General features: G+C 38.2%; 1 protein-coding gene across 1 annotated transcript; it reads left to right on the forward strand.

Moving 5' to 3' along the window:
* The first annotated feature begins 3,436 nt into the window (after nucleotides 1-3,436).
* Nucleotides 3,437-13,006, forward strand: LOC127650348 (chromatin target of PRMT1 protein-like). The gene is made up of 6 exons (XM_052135707.1): nucleotides 3,437-3,695; nucleotides 4,732-4,823; nucleotides 5,911-6,061; nucleotides 7,477-7,654; nucleotides 8,442-8,579; nucleotides 12,175-13,006. Exons 2-6 carry the CDS (start codon nucleotides 4,759-4,761, stop codon nucleotides 12,372-12,374), a joined length of 732 nt encoding a protein of 243 aa, XP_051991667.1. The 5' UTR covers nucleotides 3,437-3,695; nucleotides 4,732-4,758; the 3' UTR covers nucleotides 12,375-13,006.
* The last annotated feature ends 4,861 nt before the right edge of the window (nucleotides 13,007-17,867 follow it).

Here is a 17,867-nt window from a genome sequence, read left to right on the forward strand (position 1 = left end):
AAAGCATTTATTCTGCAATGATAAGAGCAATACTAGACTATGGTTGTATGGCTTATGGATCAGCATCTAAATCACAATTAGGAAAACTAGAGAGAATTCAGTCACAAGCATTAAGAATTTGTTGTGGAGCTTATCCTTCTTCTCCGGTAGCAGCATTACAGGTGGAGATGGGAGAGATGCCAATCCACTTAAGAAGAAAGCAACTGATATTGACATTGATTCAGGTCAGAAGGATAATCACCCTGCAAAAAAGGTACTAGAGGCATGTTTCGAACATGGGAAAGTGAAAATTAATAGTTTTGGCTGGATTATTAAGGATTTAGTGCAGGATATGAAATTAAATGAGTACAATGTTACCCCAGTGGTAATATTACCATCAATACCTCTATGGATCTTACCACAGCCAAATGTTGATTTATTCCTATTGGAAGCCAGACAAGATATGCGTCAAAAAAGAGGCAGAATTAAAAGGGGAGTATATATGGACTAAGTATGAAAGGTATATACAGGTTTTTACAGATGCATCTAAAGATCCAGGGAACAGTCAAGTGGGGGTAGCATACATCATCCCAAGATTGAAAGTGGCAGAAGGAAAAAGGGTATCAGATCAAGTTTCAGTGTTTACAGGAGAATTACTAGCATTTTTGCTATCAATTAACAAAATAAAAGATATGGGATTAAACAAAACTCTCATATGTTCAGACTCAAGCTCTGCCCGGTTATGTCTGGAAGCTCAACAGTCTGAAACTAGACAAGATATATTGATAGAGATTCTTCAGATATTATATATAATGCAGCAGATAAATAAGACAGTTCAGTTTTTATGGGTTCCTGCTAACTTCCTGTTAGTACAGTACACAGTGAAACAAGACAATGTTCCTCTAGGACCATGGTGCTACATAAAACAACATAGGACAAACACAGAACCACATGAGACTACACAAGACTAAATAATATACCTATATAAAGTGCACATGCAAACGTGTGCAAAAAGTACGGGACAGTACAATAAATTACAAAAAATGAACAGGACAATATGCACAGTGAGAGACAGTGCAGCGCCGACCAGTACACAGTAGTGCAAAAGATGACAGTTTCTAAAAATTTAAACATAACATACTATGCGATAGTGTTCTATGCACATAGCAGTTATTGAGGTAGCAGCCAGTTATAAAGTGACAAAATTAAAGTGCAACTCGGGACACGTGTGTGTGTCAAACCAGTCTCTGAGTATTGAGAAGTCTGATGGCTTGGGGGAAGAAGCTGTTACACAGTCTGGCCGTGAGGGCCCGAATGCTTCGGTACCTCTTGCCAGACGGCAGGAGGGTGATGAGTTTGTGTGAGGGGTGTGTGGGGTCATCCACAATGCTGGTTGCTTTGTGGATACAGTGTTTTTTGTAAATGTCTTTGATGGAGGGAAGAGAGACCCTGATGATCTCCTTAGATGTCCTCACAATCCTCTGCATGGCTTTGCGGTCCGAAACAGTGTCCCAAACCAGGCAGTAATGCAGCTGCTCAGGATGCTCTCAATAGTTCCTCTATAGAATGTAGTGAGGATGGGGGTTGGGAGATGTGCTTTCCTCAGCCTTTGAAGAAAGTAGAGACGCTGCTGGGCTTTCTTGGTAATAGAGCTGGTGTTGAGGGACCAGGTGAGGTTCACCGCCAGGTGAACACCAAGGAATTTGGTGCTCTTGACGATCTCCACAGAGGAGCCGTCGATGTTCAGCGGAGAGTGGTCACTCTGTGCTCTCCTAAAGTCAACAACCATCTCTTTTGTTTTGTCCACATTCAGAGACCGGTTGTTGCTCTACACCAGTCCGTTAGCCGCTGCACCTCCTCTCAGTATGCTGACTCGGTCGTTCTTGCTGATGAGACCCACCACGGTCGTGTCATCGGCGAACTTGATGATGTGGTTCGAGCTGTGCATTGCTGCACAGTCGTGAGTCAGCAGAGTGAACAGCAGTGGACTGAGCACACAGCCCTGGGGGGCCCCAGTGCTCAGTGTGGTGGTAGTGGAGATGCTGTTCCCAATCCGGACTGACTGAGGTCTCCCAGTCAGGAAGTCCAGGATCCAGTTGCAGAGGGAAGTGTCCAGGCCCAGCAGTTTCAGCTTTCCAATCAGGTGTTGGGGAATGATTGTGTTGAATGCTGAGCTGAAGTCTATGAACAGCATTCAAACATATGAGTCCTTATTATCTAGGTGGGTGAGGGCCAGATGGAGGGTGGTGGCGATGGCATCGTCTGTGGAACGGTTTGGAGGATACGCAAACTGCAGTGGGTCTAGTGAGGGGGCAGCTGGGTCTTAATGTGCCTCATGACGAGCCTCTCGAAGCACTTCATGATGAAGGGTGTGAGTGTGACGTCGTAGTCGTTGAGGCAGGATACTGAAGATTTCTTTGGCATGGGGACGATGGTGGTGGCCTTGAAGCACGTTGGAACGACGGTGCTGCTCAGAGAGATGTTGAAGATTTCGGTAAGAACATCTGCCAGCATGTCTGCACATCCTCTGAGCACTCTTCCAGGAATGTTGTCTGGTCCAGCAGCCTTCCGTGGGTTGACTCTACGTAGAGTTTTCCTCACATCAGCCGTGGTAAGACAGAGCACCTGGTCGTTGGGAGGAGGGGTGGTCTTCCTCGCCACCACGTCGTTCTGTGCTTCAAACCGAGCGTGGAAGTCGTTCAGTGCATCTGGAAGGGAGGCATCTTTGTCACAGGCAACTGATGTTGTCCTGTAGTTGGTGATGGCCTGGATGCCCTGCCACATGCGCCGCAAGTTAAATCAAATAGGCCTTTGGCAATTTTAGTGGGATAATGAACAAAAGGGTAGACATCTACATTTAATACAACCATTAAGAGGAAGGAATTCAAGCGGGAGGAGGAAAGAAGAATGTATTTTATCTAGATTCAGACTGGGACATACAGGACTTAACTCAACAATGTATATATAGGAAAACATCTTACAGGATTGTGTGATTGGTGTGGAGTTAGAGAAACAGTGGAACATGTATTAATACAGTGTAACAGATATAAAAGGGAAAGAAATAAACTAGCAGATAAATTAAAGAAGAAAGGTGAAAAACAATTAACCTTAAAGAAGCTTTTAAATCCAGTAAGAGGGGATTGTCTATTAATACAATTTCTGAATAGAACACGGTTAATTTAAAGTAGCCTATATAGCTAGGCCATAACAGGGTTTTTTTGGGGCTGAAATGGAGGAGCTGAACATGCAGCGCTTTGGAAGCACGGGTCATGAAGGTCTGGGGAGAGAAGGGAAAGAGTCTCTGATCCGTAACCCACAGTAGATGGCGGTAATGCTCTATTTTAGAATGCGAGCCGCCAATAAAAAGCAGAAAGAAGAAACAGAGACAGCAACTCCAGCTTAAATCTCGCGATATTTGACATCCGGGCTTCAGCGCTCCATTTTACCAGCTCGCGGAATTCCTTTTCTAGCACCATTTTGTGATGAATGGGACGACAGCAGAAGGGTAGAGTCGCGGATTAAAGTATATAGGTGATAATTCAGAGAAGATATTGTCTTGTTTTTTAGTCCTTTAGAAAATATTTAGAAGAGGGACGGAAGTTGTAACACTTAAACACCAGATAGAGAAGTTTTGAGTTGGTAATAGTCGAGTGAGCGACGCGCTAGCTACAAGGCTAACAGATCTGCCCTGAATCAGTCATTCAGAGGAAATACTGGTAAGAATAATCATTTTACATTAATATGATACTATATTCGTCAAATAATGGCTTTGAATAAAAGTGCCTGCTAAATGATTTGATAATTGTAAATATGTGATGCGGTGAATCTAAACTTACTGACGTACTATTGTTGTGAAATATACTTGTTAATATAAAACCGGACAAAAATGCTATTTATGGTAAGAACAATGTATCCCATGGTCAGTTGAAAGTGACAAAAATGACCTCGAAATTCAAATGTAGGGTTAAAAAAAAAACACCCCTTTAATAATTTCCTGATTTTTGTATTTTATTTTAACATTTCCTAATGTTTTATTCTAAGCCTAATTAATATCACAAAATATGAGTCGATGCTGAATCAAATTAATTGGTGACTGCTTTACTGAATTTATAAAAAATGTATTTTAATAAATTGATACAAATATTTAAAAGGAGTGGTTCACTCAAATATGAAAACTCTCATAATTTTCTCTCCCAGATGTGTATTACTTTCTGTATTTCTGCAAAACACAAATTAAATTTTTAGAAGAATATGTCAGCTCTGTAGGTCATTTCGATGCAAGTGAATTGTGACCAAAACTTTGAAGCTCCAAAAAGAATATAAAGGCAGCATATCATTGATCCATACAACTCCAGTGGTTTAATCCATGTCTTCTGAAGTGACCTAGTTGTTTTTGGATGCGCATAGAACAAAATATAACTTAATTATAACAAAATTACACTTTGTAGTGCTTGATGCAAATATATGGCTCTAAGAAGTGTAATCAAACTTCAAATCATGATCGTGCCTAAAAACTGCTGTTGTCAAGATATACAGTGAATTTCAACACCTTGTGAGCTTTCTACCTAGACAGCATTTTTGTGCGTCATTGGCCCGTGCAGCCTCACAACTCTTTTGGCAAGTTCCAGAAATGCAGTCTAGCTCACTAGCTTTTGAAACGCACTGATTCGAATTTGTATCTGACATCAAACCTCCTGTTAGGCATAATTTATGGAATTAAACCATGCTTTTGCTTTTTTTTTATCACTACAGGAGAGATCCCAACAAGTCTGAAGAATCATGAGTGCCCCTTCTTCTCAAAAAGTCGTGCTGAAAAGCACCACCAAGGTGTCCCTGAATGAGCGGTGAGGCGCTACGCATCCTGACAGCATTATCTCAAGGCCATGGGGGGAGAAAGCATACAGAGATAACTAAGGCAGCAAGCCTCAAGACACGTGTACTATGGAGGTCAATGAGGGGGAGACACCAGGCCTGACATGGACGCTAGACTGCCCACGTGGTGTGCACCGCTTACCCAACGTGGCAGTGACGGTTACTTGAGCTTACCGCTGAATCTGTATGAAAAATCTGTTAAGAACCTAAAATGCCAAGCTTTGGCAAGGTGTGGCAGCCCCCTTGTGTAAGTGGTGCACACCCAAAAGCTGAGTGGGTAATGATGGTGAGGTAAGCTGACTGCACTTGAATATGCTGCAGAAGAGCCTCCTCAGCCATTGGAATGAGTTGTTGTGTGAAGGATGGTGTGAATACCAAGAATGCCATCCATATTTCTTGCCCTCTCTCACACAAACACTCTCTCTCTCTCTCTCTCTTAGAAGACCTTTTTCCTTTTCCTTCTGTGCATTTCTGAATTCCTCTCTGGCTGTCTATGGAACAAGGTGCCCAGTCCATATCTAGACGTGACCTGTCCCCTAACCCCCTTCCCTTCTTATCAGAAGCGTCTTCCAGAAGCAACACACCAGGTCACGGTCTTGGTTGTAAGTGGCTGGGTAGCCGGACACCCCTCTAGCCCAGGGCTGACTCACCGTGTGTTGTCTCGGACTGATGACATCACATCCGGTTGATGGCGGCCTGTAAGTGGCAATCACTCTGAAAGAAGTCAACCTATCTCTTCTGTCTTTTGTCATGTTCCTTTCTTGGAATTCTTCACTCTTTCTTTCTCCTGTGCCCTCACTCTATTCTTGAAACTTCGTTATAGGCTCTGGTTCAGTTTAAACAAAACTGCTGATATGCTGGGGTGTCTCCAGACAGAGAGAGAGAGAGAAAAATAAAAGAATATGAGATCTAAAAAGGGCATTCTGCGTCCATGCTGTGTGAAATGATTTGATTTGGAACCCTCCTTTCCTCGTATCCCCTTTCCCTCTTTTCCTCCTCTCTCTCTCTCTCTCTCTCTGTCTTTCTATCTTCTCTCTTCATCCTGTTGTGTCCCAAAAGCTTCACAAACATGCTGAAGAACAAGCAGCCGACTGTGACTAGCATCCGGGCTAGCATGCAGCAGCAGAACACGGCCAGCGCACGGAACCGCCGCCTCGCCCAACAGATGGAGAATAGGCTCTCTGTGCAGGCTGCCCTGCAACACAAACAGGTAAGAGAGGAAATGCAAAAATATTTCAGCTCTATTGGTCCTTACAATAAAAGTGAATGGTGACCAAAACTTTAAAGCTCCAAAAAGCTCAAAGGCAGCTTAATGTAACCCGGTGGTTTAATCCATGTCTTCTGAAGCAATCTAATCAGTTTTGGGTGAGAACAAACCAAACTGTAACTCCTTTTTTTACTGTACATCTTGCCATTGAAGTCTCTTGGCACAATCATGATTTCAAGCTCGATTACACTTGATGGTGTTATATGAAGTGTAATTGAGCTTGAAATCATGAACCCCAAGGTGACCGCAATGGCAATATTTACAGTAAAAAAAAAAGTTATATTTTGGTCTGTTCTCACCCAAAACCACTTGGATTGCTTCTAAAGTCATTGATTAAACCACTGGAGTCATATAGATTACTTTTATACTGCATTTGTAAAATGCTTCAAAGTTTTGGTCACCATTCACTTGCATTGTATGGACCTGCAGAGCTGAAATATTCTTAAAAAAATCTTCATTTGTGAGTACATATGGAATGCATGAGGTTTAGTAAATGATGAGAGAATTACAATTTTTGGGTGAACTATCCCTTTGAGGCAGCTCTATAGGATTTTAAACAGACCCATGTTGTCTGTAATGAACCCCCTACAGTCATGATGGAGAAAGAATCGCCATTGGCTAGTACATTTTGTTTTTGGTCACCAGACTTTTGACAACATAATAAGCATAATGCAAGTGAAAAAGATATTAAGAAAACAGAGAAAGGGGTCATCTTCACGTACTTGAAATATACTGTAGAATCCGTGTGTGTATGTATTTTGTGTGTGTGTAATATATATATATATATATACACACACACACACACACACAATACAGTGTGCAATATTGTCAAGTTTTTTTTTTCCACCCAGACAACCTGTATAACCATTATATATTGCATTGTATTGTAGTAACATATTTCAGCCTTTTAATTCTTCACTTTTCACACATGAACTCACGAGCCCTTATTTCTTATGTAGGAAGGACTTTGAGGTTCTGTTTCTTGCATTTTATCATCTCCACAGAAATAGAGGTGGTGGGCATCTACTCCTCTGTCACTGTGTGTCATTAAGATGGCATGAATGAACCTGCAATGGCCATGGACATTCACCATTACACTTATTTTATATATATTTTTTCCTTCTCCCCAATTTTTAATTTCCAATATGCTCTGTCATCGTGGTGGCGTAGTGACTCGCCTCAGTCCAGGTGCTGGAGGACATATCTCACTTGTCCCTGCATCTGAGACGTCAATACAGGCCCCCCCATAATCGTCACCTAATCGTTGTTAAATGTATATTTTTTTGACACCTGACATGACACATCTGCCTTAAAATGATTATTTCCATAAAAGCTCACTTGAGTTCATCCTCCTGTAGAGCCTAAAGCAGCGACTTGGGAAAAGCAACATCCAGTCCAGATTGGGTCGGCCCATTGGCCCGTTGATGCGGGGCGGCGCAGGAGGGCGGGGTTTTGTCGGAGGAATGCGAGGAGCTGGACGAGGACTGCGGGGAAGAGGTAGAGGTGGAGTTATGAGAGGATCGCTTTCTCTTAGAGGTGACTTGATAGTGTTTTCACCACACATACATTTACTTGTGTGAAATAAACCACAAAACATGCATTGGGTGCATAAAAATCCCATAGACTTGCATTGAGTGACTTGAAAATAGATGCTAACCCTCCCGTTCCAAACCTGTATGGCTTGCTTTCTTCCATGGAGTACAAAGTTAAAAGTTAGGCAGTGTGTTGGTCACAATTAACTTTTATTGAATAGATGCAGTGAAGGTGAATGGTGACTGAGGCTAACATTCTGCTTAACATCTCCTTTGGTGTTCCACAGGAGAAAGTTATGCATGTTTGGAACAACAAGAGGCTGAGAAATTATGAATAAATATTTGAGTGAACTATCCCTTTAACTGTTAAGAATGCATAATGTCTGTTAATATGAAAATGTGCTTTCATGTGTGGTTAATTATCTACTCGCAACATGTTTCTATAGTTCTAAATCTAGGGTGGAGTGAATTGCAAATGGGGTTTAAAGCATGTCCTTCCCCTGTTTAAAGTGCCATGTAAGCTCATTAGCATGTGTTCAGAAGAAATCTCACCTTCAGGTGGAGTTGGCAATCATTAAAATACAGCTGATGCTAAACAGTGTTGATGTCCTTCAGTTTAGCACCCACCCTTAAGTTTTTTTTCCTTTCAGTCTTGCCGTTTCAATACTTGAGATTAATGAAAATACATAGTTTGAACCTGGAATTATCTTTTATTTGTATATAAATGGTATGAAGTTTCATCATTGTTCATAGATACTTGTGAAAACAAGTGTGTGTGTTTTTTTTGTTAGGTGTAGGTCAGATGCGTGGCAGGGGTGGTCCTGGGCGCATAGGTCTCCGTCGAGGTATGCGTCAGCGTGGTGGAGGCGGAGGACGAGGTGCCGCTATGATTGGCCGAGGAGCAGCACGTGGAGCATTTGGTGGAAGAGGTAAAAATATTCCACAGCCTGACCTGAACAGTCCTATTCTGATTTTTTTTTTTCTGACATGTCTTCAGAGTTTAAACATGCCATTTATTTAAACCATCAGTAGTTTAATTATTTAAAAGATTGTTATTAGTTGGCAATTCAATGATTTTATCAGATGAAATATTATTCATTATTATTTATTAAAAAAAAAGATTTGCTCAAATTTAGTTTGGAGTAAATAAATTCAAATCAAACCTTCAAAATAATTTTTGTTCTCTAAAGTTATCCATGGCTTAGAACATCACTGTCTGCTCCCAAACTGGCTTGCTAACAGTATGTTTAATATAATGGTCTTTGTTGTAAAATACAAATGCACATTATTTATGCAATTACACAGATTTAATTTAGACATGGTATATAGCAACATAACATCTAGGCATCACCAACCACCTCAGGATAGAATATGTGTTGGCTATACGTCACGATTCAATATATCACTATTCAGTAGATATCAATATCATGATTTGATCCTGATTAACAAGCTTTCAAATCCAATTCATTTGGATATTTGTTATAGGATCCTATTTTAAGAGTGCTAGCGTTAAGCACAGTGCTATGTCATAAGAACAAAGTCAGTGGGCATGGCTGTGACGTTTTGGTGTTTTCTTGCAAGCATTCGCTATGTCTAGGTAAACACAATTAGGTTTGGCGAAATCACCCGCGCAACGTGCAAATGGGCTGGATTAAGTGCAATTTTATTCTGAGGTTTTCTCTGGTTATTATTCCACTGTCTGCATCCTATAATATAGTCCATTCCCTCAAGCACCAGCGATATTAACAAAGACTGCACATTCATGAGAATTTGGCAGTGTAAATTGACTGTATGCAATGAATTAGAAGAATAAATTGTTCTTTTGTGAATTAATCCTTGATGATTGTCAGGCAAATTTCTATAACCATGACACACTCCTTTTTTTTCTATGGATGGAAAGTACAAGATTTTGTGTTTACGTTTCATTAAATTACAGAGAATGTAAGTATTGTTAATAATTTTCATCTTTCACACAAATCTTGGCTAGTACAGTGACTTATTGGCATGCTCTTCTACCGGTCGATTTTGGTTTTGAAATATTTTATTAATATAAAACACAAAAATATTTCTAAATTGAAAATATAACCAAAATAACTAAGCCTACCAATTCAAAAAAAATGAGCCCTCCAACTTCCTTCACCAACCGCTTTTGCAGTAACTTAAAAATCACTCTACAACAGGTGGAAAATTATTCTTGCGTATTAGATCATAAATTAAATTTTTATAATAAATTGAAAAATAAACCATGACCTATAGATAGTTTACACATCTAAATTTTTTGTTTCATATAAGAGGGCTTCAACTCTGATCGTAAGGGACATAATTTGATGTTCCACTATATTTTCAGGGTATTTACTTTAACTTTAATTACCACCTTCTGGTGGATTCTCAAAACTGCATTTGCAGAAACTGAGTTTAAACTTTGTGCTTCGTTAAGACATGGTTTTCAAATATCTTAGCCAGTGTTATTGTAGTTTTGTATCTTTTAGTTTTTCTGTTTTATAATTAATTATTTTTACGATTAATCTGAAAAATGATATAACTAATTGCATAAAGTTGTCACGGTGAAGTCACGTTTGGCAAAAATGCGTTCATTAGCCTGAATATTTATTTTATTTATTTTCATCATGATCTAGACATCTCACTTTACAACTTAAATATGAGAAAACAGAACATGGAAATAAAATATTTTATCTCTTCAGAAGCTATGTCTGCTTGCCAATCTTGTTTGTGGATGAGTTCCCTTAATGGTTAAACATTTTATGGAGATTAAATAGCCATTTTTATTGTTTAACACACTGTACATGCAACACGGAATACATTACATTAGCAATAATTGCATCATTGAGAGATACATGTTTCTACTAATTTCTCCTTCAGGTAAGCCAAAGTTAGGGCTGTCACGATTATGAAATTTGGCTGACGATAAATTGTCAAACAAATAATTGCAATTATGATGGCTAATTGTCTGCAGGGCTGTGATGATGAATTGTCATCTATATTTTAATATTTTTTAAGGTGTGCTTTTTTTTCTGCATGTGTGTGCTTCATGAAGTACCTAAGTCATTTTTACACATTTGATACTTGATGCATAAAAATAAAATGACATGGGGAAATGTGATTTTCCCTTTTAAGGCTTTAAAAATATTTCTAAACACTTAAAACATGTCTCTCTTTTTGGTCAACTTTAGTTTTGGTCATTTACATTTTCACTGTTGTTTTTTTGAACTCTTTTAAATGTGTTTTTATAAAAAATTATTTTAACTGAGTTCAGCTGAATAACTTACAAATGCCGTTCATGCCACAATCGCAAATGATTGTGTTGATAAATAGGTTTAGAGTGAATTTCATTGTGTTTTTTGCTCAGTGCAGTGTAGAAACGAAAGGCTCACCTTTTCTTGCGCATCTGGACATGCAGCATGGTAAATTGCATGCAGATTAGTTTATTGCATATCCCACGGGTCTGTAGAAACCGGATGTCATCATTTTGAGTTCTGATGCATTTCTATAGTGATTTTATGTTTTTTCAGATCCTGCATTGTTTTTCATATCTAAAGTGAAATGCTGTCTTACAACTCTTGTCATTATGTGTTTGGACCCTCATCCGTGAACTGCATCACTTCTGTCTTATTTACGATTTGTCGATTCAGCCATTTTGTTTAATCGAGTAATCATGACTGCCCTAATCTTTTGTTGTTTTTGAGCAATACCTGATTATAGAAAACTGAAATGGTATTAATGGAGACATTATTCAATGACAAATGGATTGCATGGATCTCGTCTTTTGACTCCCATTACAAGAAAAGAGTAAAACCAAACTTTTACTCTCCGCACGCAGTGAAAATATCTCTGTGCTAAACTTCGCCACTACACTAAACTGATGAGTGAAATCTGAAAAATTCTCAGCCAGAGGCTAATCACAGTCATTTTAGCCGCACATGGGAGACCTTACACGCATATTGTTTGCGGATAGAGCGTTCTTGGGATTTTAAGAATCGACATAAAAATCCTGATTTAACAGAAAATTAGTATTTTTGCCCCACTCGTGCCAAATGCATAAGAGAGGACCAGTGTGTCCGCGAGACAAACGGGCTCAGTTTCAGTCTCGCACCTCATAGAAGTGTTTCTGACTGCACTGAGGAACACTGCTTTAAGAGTTTGCACTTATACATCCTGTTTCCTTATTGAAATGCTGGACTGGATGATATCAATGCACTAAGTTTACTATAAATATCAATACATGGCTGTGACCTCTATACAATATTGTAAGAAAGTATTGCATTATCGATATTTGAACGAATCGACAGCGCTATTATATTGACATACTGTAGTTGGTTAAATGGTGCATATCAAGCAAATACAATGTATACATACACTACCTCCATTAGAAACCCCCCATGATATCACTGGATTAAAAGCTGATGCATTTACATTAAAATATACATATGTAAATTAAATTTAAAAAATCTTATTTTGTGCTTTGTTCATCTCAAAAAGTTCTGAATATGTATGACTCTATCCTAGGTCGTGGGGGTTTGAGAGGTCGTGGAGGGTTTGCTGGAAGGGGCCGTGGACGTGGCAGAGGCAGAGGAGTAGGTCGTCCAGTTGTCACACGTGAGCAGTTGGACAACCAGCTTGATGCTTACATGTCCAAAACCAAAGGCCATCTGGATGCTGAGCTAGATGCATATATGGCCCAGGCAGACCCAGAGAGCATGGAGTAACCACAGCTGAGAAGGAGAACACGATCTCCAAAGATCTGCAGATCATAGACTGATTGAAAAGTTACAGTGTAACCTGTATTCTCTTGGACATTCAGACATCAACCTCTCAAGGCATCTGTACTTCAAAGTCATAGATCCATCCCATGTATTTTTTGCATCTGACAAACCTTAATATCATAAAGAAAGATTCATGACTTTGACTAAATAGCCAGGTCAACTGAAAACCTAATAGATTATTTGAAACGGTCATAATGATTTTGTGTTCTGATGAAGAGATTGAACATTATACTTTTGTCGTTTTGTTTTTTGGCTACTCTTGGAAACTAACAAACCCAGTACTTGATTGATCTTTGGGAGGAAAAGAAAACTGAAATTGATCCAACACTCGCCGAGCTCGAACTGTGAACTGTAACCTGAGGACATTTGATCAGATCGTGTTGAAATGTTTTATATAGACAACGTTTTCCTGACTTTTAAGTTCTATAAATGTCATTCATTACCTTTTATTGTAATTGTATTTTTATTATGTTTTAGAACTTGAGCAAACAAGGTGTAACTCGTTACCATGTCACTTTTTGGGGGGGGTCACATGAATGTCATAAAAGATATCTTTAAAATTTCTGTAATCTGCATTTTTTTTTTTTTTTTTTTATTATTAAAATAAAATCTAAAATAAAAAGACTTTGTTTGCAGTGCATGTTTGTAACGTAAAACCTTAAGCTGCTTTGTGAACTGCTGGAAGGAGTACTTGAATTTGGAAAACAATGGAGCTATACTGTATATGTTCTTCCAAAAATAATGTTTACTCTCGTCTTCCACTAATTGAATTTTTTTTTTATATTTTTTGTACAAACATCCCTAACAGAAATGCCATTTCGGCACCATTTCTGATGGTCTTGTGTGAATGTAACCTTGACCTGCGCGTTTCTGCTTATCACTCAAGTTTCACACATGTATGAACCGAGCTCATTCTACAGTCAGCGTTCTAACATTTCTCTTAAATTCATTTTAAGTGAAAGGATTGATAATAAGAATTTTCCCCTGAAATATGCAATGCATTTAACATATTCTTGGGGAACACTAACATATTATTACCATGAATGCACAGTAGCTCACTTTGGATTAAGTGAATAAATGTAAATTGGTCATTGTATTTCTAACACAAGACACTTTTAACATGCACAAGAATGTTTTATAGCAAAAGGTGAACATAATTGAACCCTTCATTGATGTATCTTACCAAGCTTTATATGCACCGTCCAATGCGCCCACTAGAGGGAGGTAAAATGCTGAGAGACCTGTGTGAGGTTTTGTAAATCACAGTTTAGTGGTAATTGCATGGCTCATTCAGATAGTCGAGCTGAAAATAATTATAGTGGTGTGACGTTTCTAAACTCTGGTGCATTTTGGGGCTGCTGCCTGCAATTTTTCACACTTTAAAAGCTAACCATTCACACACCGTGTACTAAGTGCAAAAAAAAATGGTCTCGTCTTACACACTGACGAGCAACTTCTGGGGTTTGTGGCTTTTTGTCACAGAGGTATAATGATTTTGATCATATAAAACTAAGTCTGACTTGTTGTTCCTTATATAGGAGATGACGTATGTATAATTGGCTCATCTTACCCCACACTCTCCTACGTACAGAGAATTACACAGGTGGATATAGTATGTACCTTGTATGAGCAAGAGCATAGAAGCCATTTTTTTTAAAGTCCAAATGGTTGATTTGTATACAGTATTCTTTGTGTTTTGTTACTTTGAGCTAATTGAGTAAATCCATTCATATGGGTATCATTTATTAATGAGGATTAAAGATCATAATCAATGTTTTAACAACTCTGAATTTAAACTGTAAAAATGGTCACACAAGCCCATTATAATACATGCCATGTCTAGGTTTGTAAGTTCTAAGTGTGAATAACTCCAGATGCAGTTTTTCTGTCATTATCTCAGGAAAGCACTGTTCTCTCTTTGAACGAGCGCTATGACAGAAAGGGTGAGAGCTGTCTGCTGGTGTATTTTAGCATTTCTGCGCGTCAAGATGAGAGGAAGCAAAAATAGTTCCGGTGCCATGCAACAATTCGCTCATATAATTATTCTTTCCAACTACGAAGCTTATGAAATGCATTAATATTCATGTTATCTAAATAATAAGATCACTAGTTAAAAAAACATAAGAATAGATATTTTATGTGAGGATCGATATTCTTGACACCACATCAGTATCGATAGTATCGATCCGCCCAACCCTATTTAAAGGCTGAAAATACACCGGGGAAATATTTTGAAATGTATGTGCTTCACTGCTTCCAGTTGCTCACTCAAACAAATAAGGGAAATAAAATGTGTACAACGTATTGTAATATAAATAATTAAAAGTAAACATCGTCATATTTTAATCAACACTATATCATCATCATCATCATCAACAGTTGATCGTTTGTGATAGTTTGTCATAAATGTCCGATATGGCTTAGTGATTGCGATCTGCTCTGCAACAGCTGAAAACACTCACAAGCCCCCACGTGCTTGGAGAAAATACAAGTGCTGCGTTTTCACTTTGAAGGATGCAGCGCATGCATTTATTTAATTAAATCCTATTCTTTTGAAGTTTGATCATCACATTAGGTCATATCACGATTCCTGTCTTTCTCCCCCCAAATTGAAGACCTGTTTAACATATAATTAAGACTTTTGTTGTATCATTTAAGATATTTATAAGATATTACTTTTATGACCTTACATTTTGGAAAACTGAATTTAAGACATAATATTTTAAAACTGTTTAAGGATCCACGAGAACCCTGAAGTTGCTTTACAACTGCTAGTAAAATTTTGGTTTTAAAACTAGGTAAAAAAAACACATTTATCCTGAAATTCCATTTTCTCCTAAAGTCTATTGTTTTAGAGAGATGCATTACTGTTTTTAAAAAATAATCTCTAACCAGGATAGAGAGAGAAGCGAATGGCCAGATGCACAACAAAAAGACAAGTAAATCACAGTCTCTAGTTTGAGAAACAGACTCCTCACAGGTCCTAAACTAGCAGCTTCTCAATGCCAAAAACCTGCATTGCTGCAAGAGGGCAAACTACGGAATTTAACGTGTGAGAACAATATCCAACTGCAAGTCTATTCACGTGGTGGTATGCATCCCATTTTTTGGTAACAGAGCGAACAGTGCGCATGGCACCGCAATTAAAAATGAACAACTTGTGTGAGGCAACATATAGAGATAGCATATGAGATAGCAGGCTACAAATCACAGGACTTATCTGGTTTGGGGAAACAAGTCAGCAGTATGAATTTGACACATTTATTGGCTTTCTTTCTTATTGAACACAGGGGGAACAGTATCTGACAGTAACATTCTCAGCTGTCAGGATGCATTCCCCCTGCTATAATGGGGGTGGTTTTAAGACAAAGATAAACCATAAAAACTTGTGTGATGTTATTTTGGTATCTAATTTCTTTTTAACTTTTCTTAGTAAATTGTGGTGAAAGTGTACTTGTGACAGAAAACCTTATCTGTCATAGGTCATGAAGAGCTTAGAAAACGTATCGAAACATCAAAAGCCACAACATGTTTGTTAGATCCTATACTAACTAAGCTCTTAAAAGAGGTATCTCCTGTAATTTCAGAACCTCTTCTTAATATTATTAACTCCTCGCTATGCTTAGGACATGTCCCAAGAAACTTTAAAATGGCAGTTATCAAACTGCTTATTAAGAAGCCACAACTTGATCCTGGAGAACTGGCTAATTATAGACCGATTTCAAATCTCCTGTTTGTCAAAAATACTAGAAAATGCAGTATGCTCCCAAATATGTTCATTTCTACAGAGAAATAGTATATACGAAGAATTTCAGTCAGGATTTAGGCCTCATCACAGTACAGAGACTGCACTAATCAGAGTTACAAACGACTTGCTCTTATCATCTGATTGCGGCTGCATTTCTCTTCTAGTGCTTTTAGATCTTAGTGCTGCATTCGACATGATAGATCACAATGTTCTCTTGAATAGGCTGGAGAATTATGTTGGCATTTGTGGACTTGCATTAGCATGGTTTAGGTCATATTTAGCAGACTGCTACCACTTTGTCTATGTAAATGAGGAATTGTCAAACCAAACAAAAGTAAAATATGGAGTGCCATAGGGATCAGTTTTAGGTCCTCTGCTTTTCTCCATGTATATGCTTCCCCTGGGAGATATTATCAGGAATGGTGGAATAAGTTTCCACTGCTAGGACACAAACGAGACACAGCCAACATGTTACAATCCTGTTATTTTCTATTGGAACAATCTCTATAATAATGTAAACTGGACTCAATATGGTCGTTGCCCCAAAAAGTCCTTCTTACAAATAAGGAAAAATAAGGAAATCTCATAGGCCTACAAAATAATTAATAGAGTCTACCAAGCAATTAAAAATAAATAAATTAAATGTGATATTGAAATAAAATGCTCTTTCTGCAAAAGATCTACTGAAACCATTTTTCATATGGTTTGATCCTGCCAAGATACAGTGTTTCTGGATAGATGTTAAGAGATGCATTGCTGATAATATTTTTAAAACTTTTCACTTATCTTATAAGTATGTGATATTAGGTTATTGTATTAAGGACCATTACTCAAAGGATGTTGGTTTCATTATACATTTTATTTTATTTTTATGTAAAATTCATATCCATACATGGAATATCACAAATGGCAAACCCAAATTTACAGTGCTTAAGGAGATTAAAATGTGCATAGATGTAATGTCAAAATATAAAAATAGCAAAGCAATTAAAACAACTGCAATATGTTCTTCATTTAACATTTTCATATAAAAAGTAGGCCTATCTATTTATGTAACTGACTCTCAGTTTTTTCCTTCTTATAATTTCTATTGTGTTGTGAAGCATGTGATATGTTCCTCTGTTGTAATATGGAAGTTACTCTTATACATGCTATTTGTAGATAATAAAGTATAATAATAATAATAATAATAAAATGAAATAAAAACTCGCGTGTTACGACAGTAAGACACAGTTTGCTGATACCTTACTATTGAATGCGGAGAGCCGTAAACTACACCTACCTGTCGCAAAACTGTTCATGACTTATCTTTTAAAACTGCAATATTATCGTTGTAAACTCCACACACACTTCATTCCAAAATGATTTTTTAGTGTAAAACATGTTGAAGATTATCGGAAAGGCGCTCAATTCGTTAATTGATGAGTTGTTTCCTTACAAAAGCAGTTCATTTAGCACACTTAACCATCCTCTCCATAGACATCCATTAAAAAATATTGGCCTCTTGTCTCCTCGCCAGTGTACCGTTCATAGAATGTGTATGGCACCACCGCGTTATGCTATTTTGATTCTAACCGTATATGCTGGCTCTCTTAGTTGAGAGACTGTTGCTTCTCTTCTGCGAAACGGAACTGACGTTTTTTTTCCCAGCTGACGTTGACACTGCACCATGGCAACGCACTATGCGC

This window comes from Xyrauchen texanus, chromosome 10, assembly GCF_025860055.1.
Source record: "Xyrauchen texanus isolate HMW12.3.18 chromosome 10, RBS_HiC_50CHRs, whole genome shotgun sequence".
Taxonomy (NCBI): domain Eukaryota; kingdom Metazoa; phylum Chordata; class Actinopteri; order Cypriniformes; family Catostomidae; genus Xyrauchen; species Xyrauchen texanus.

Coding starts and splice junctions, on each gene's coding strand:
- LOC127650348 (XM_052135707.1), top strand. CDS start 4,759: ATGAGTGCCCCTTCTTCTCAAAAAGTCGTGCTGAAAAGCACCACCAAG. Junction 4,824..5,910: donor AAGGTGTCCCTGAATGAGCG/GTGAGGCGCTAC, acceptor GTGTCCCAAAAG/CTTCACAAACATGCTGAAGA. Junction 8,580..12,174: donor TGGAGCATTTGGTGGAAGAG/GTAAAAATATTC, acceptor ACTCTATCCTAG/GTCGTGGGGGTTTGAGAGGT.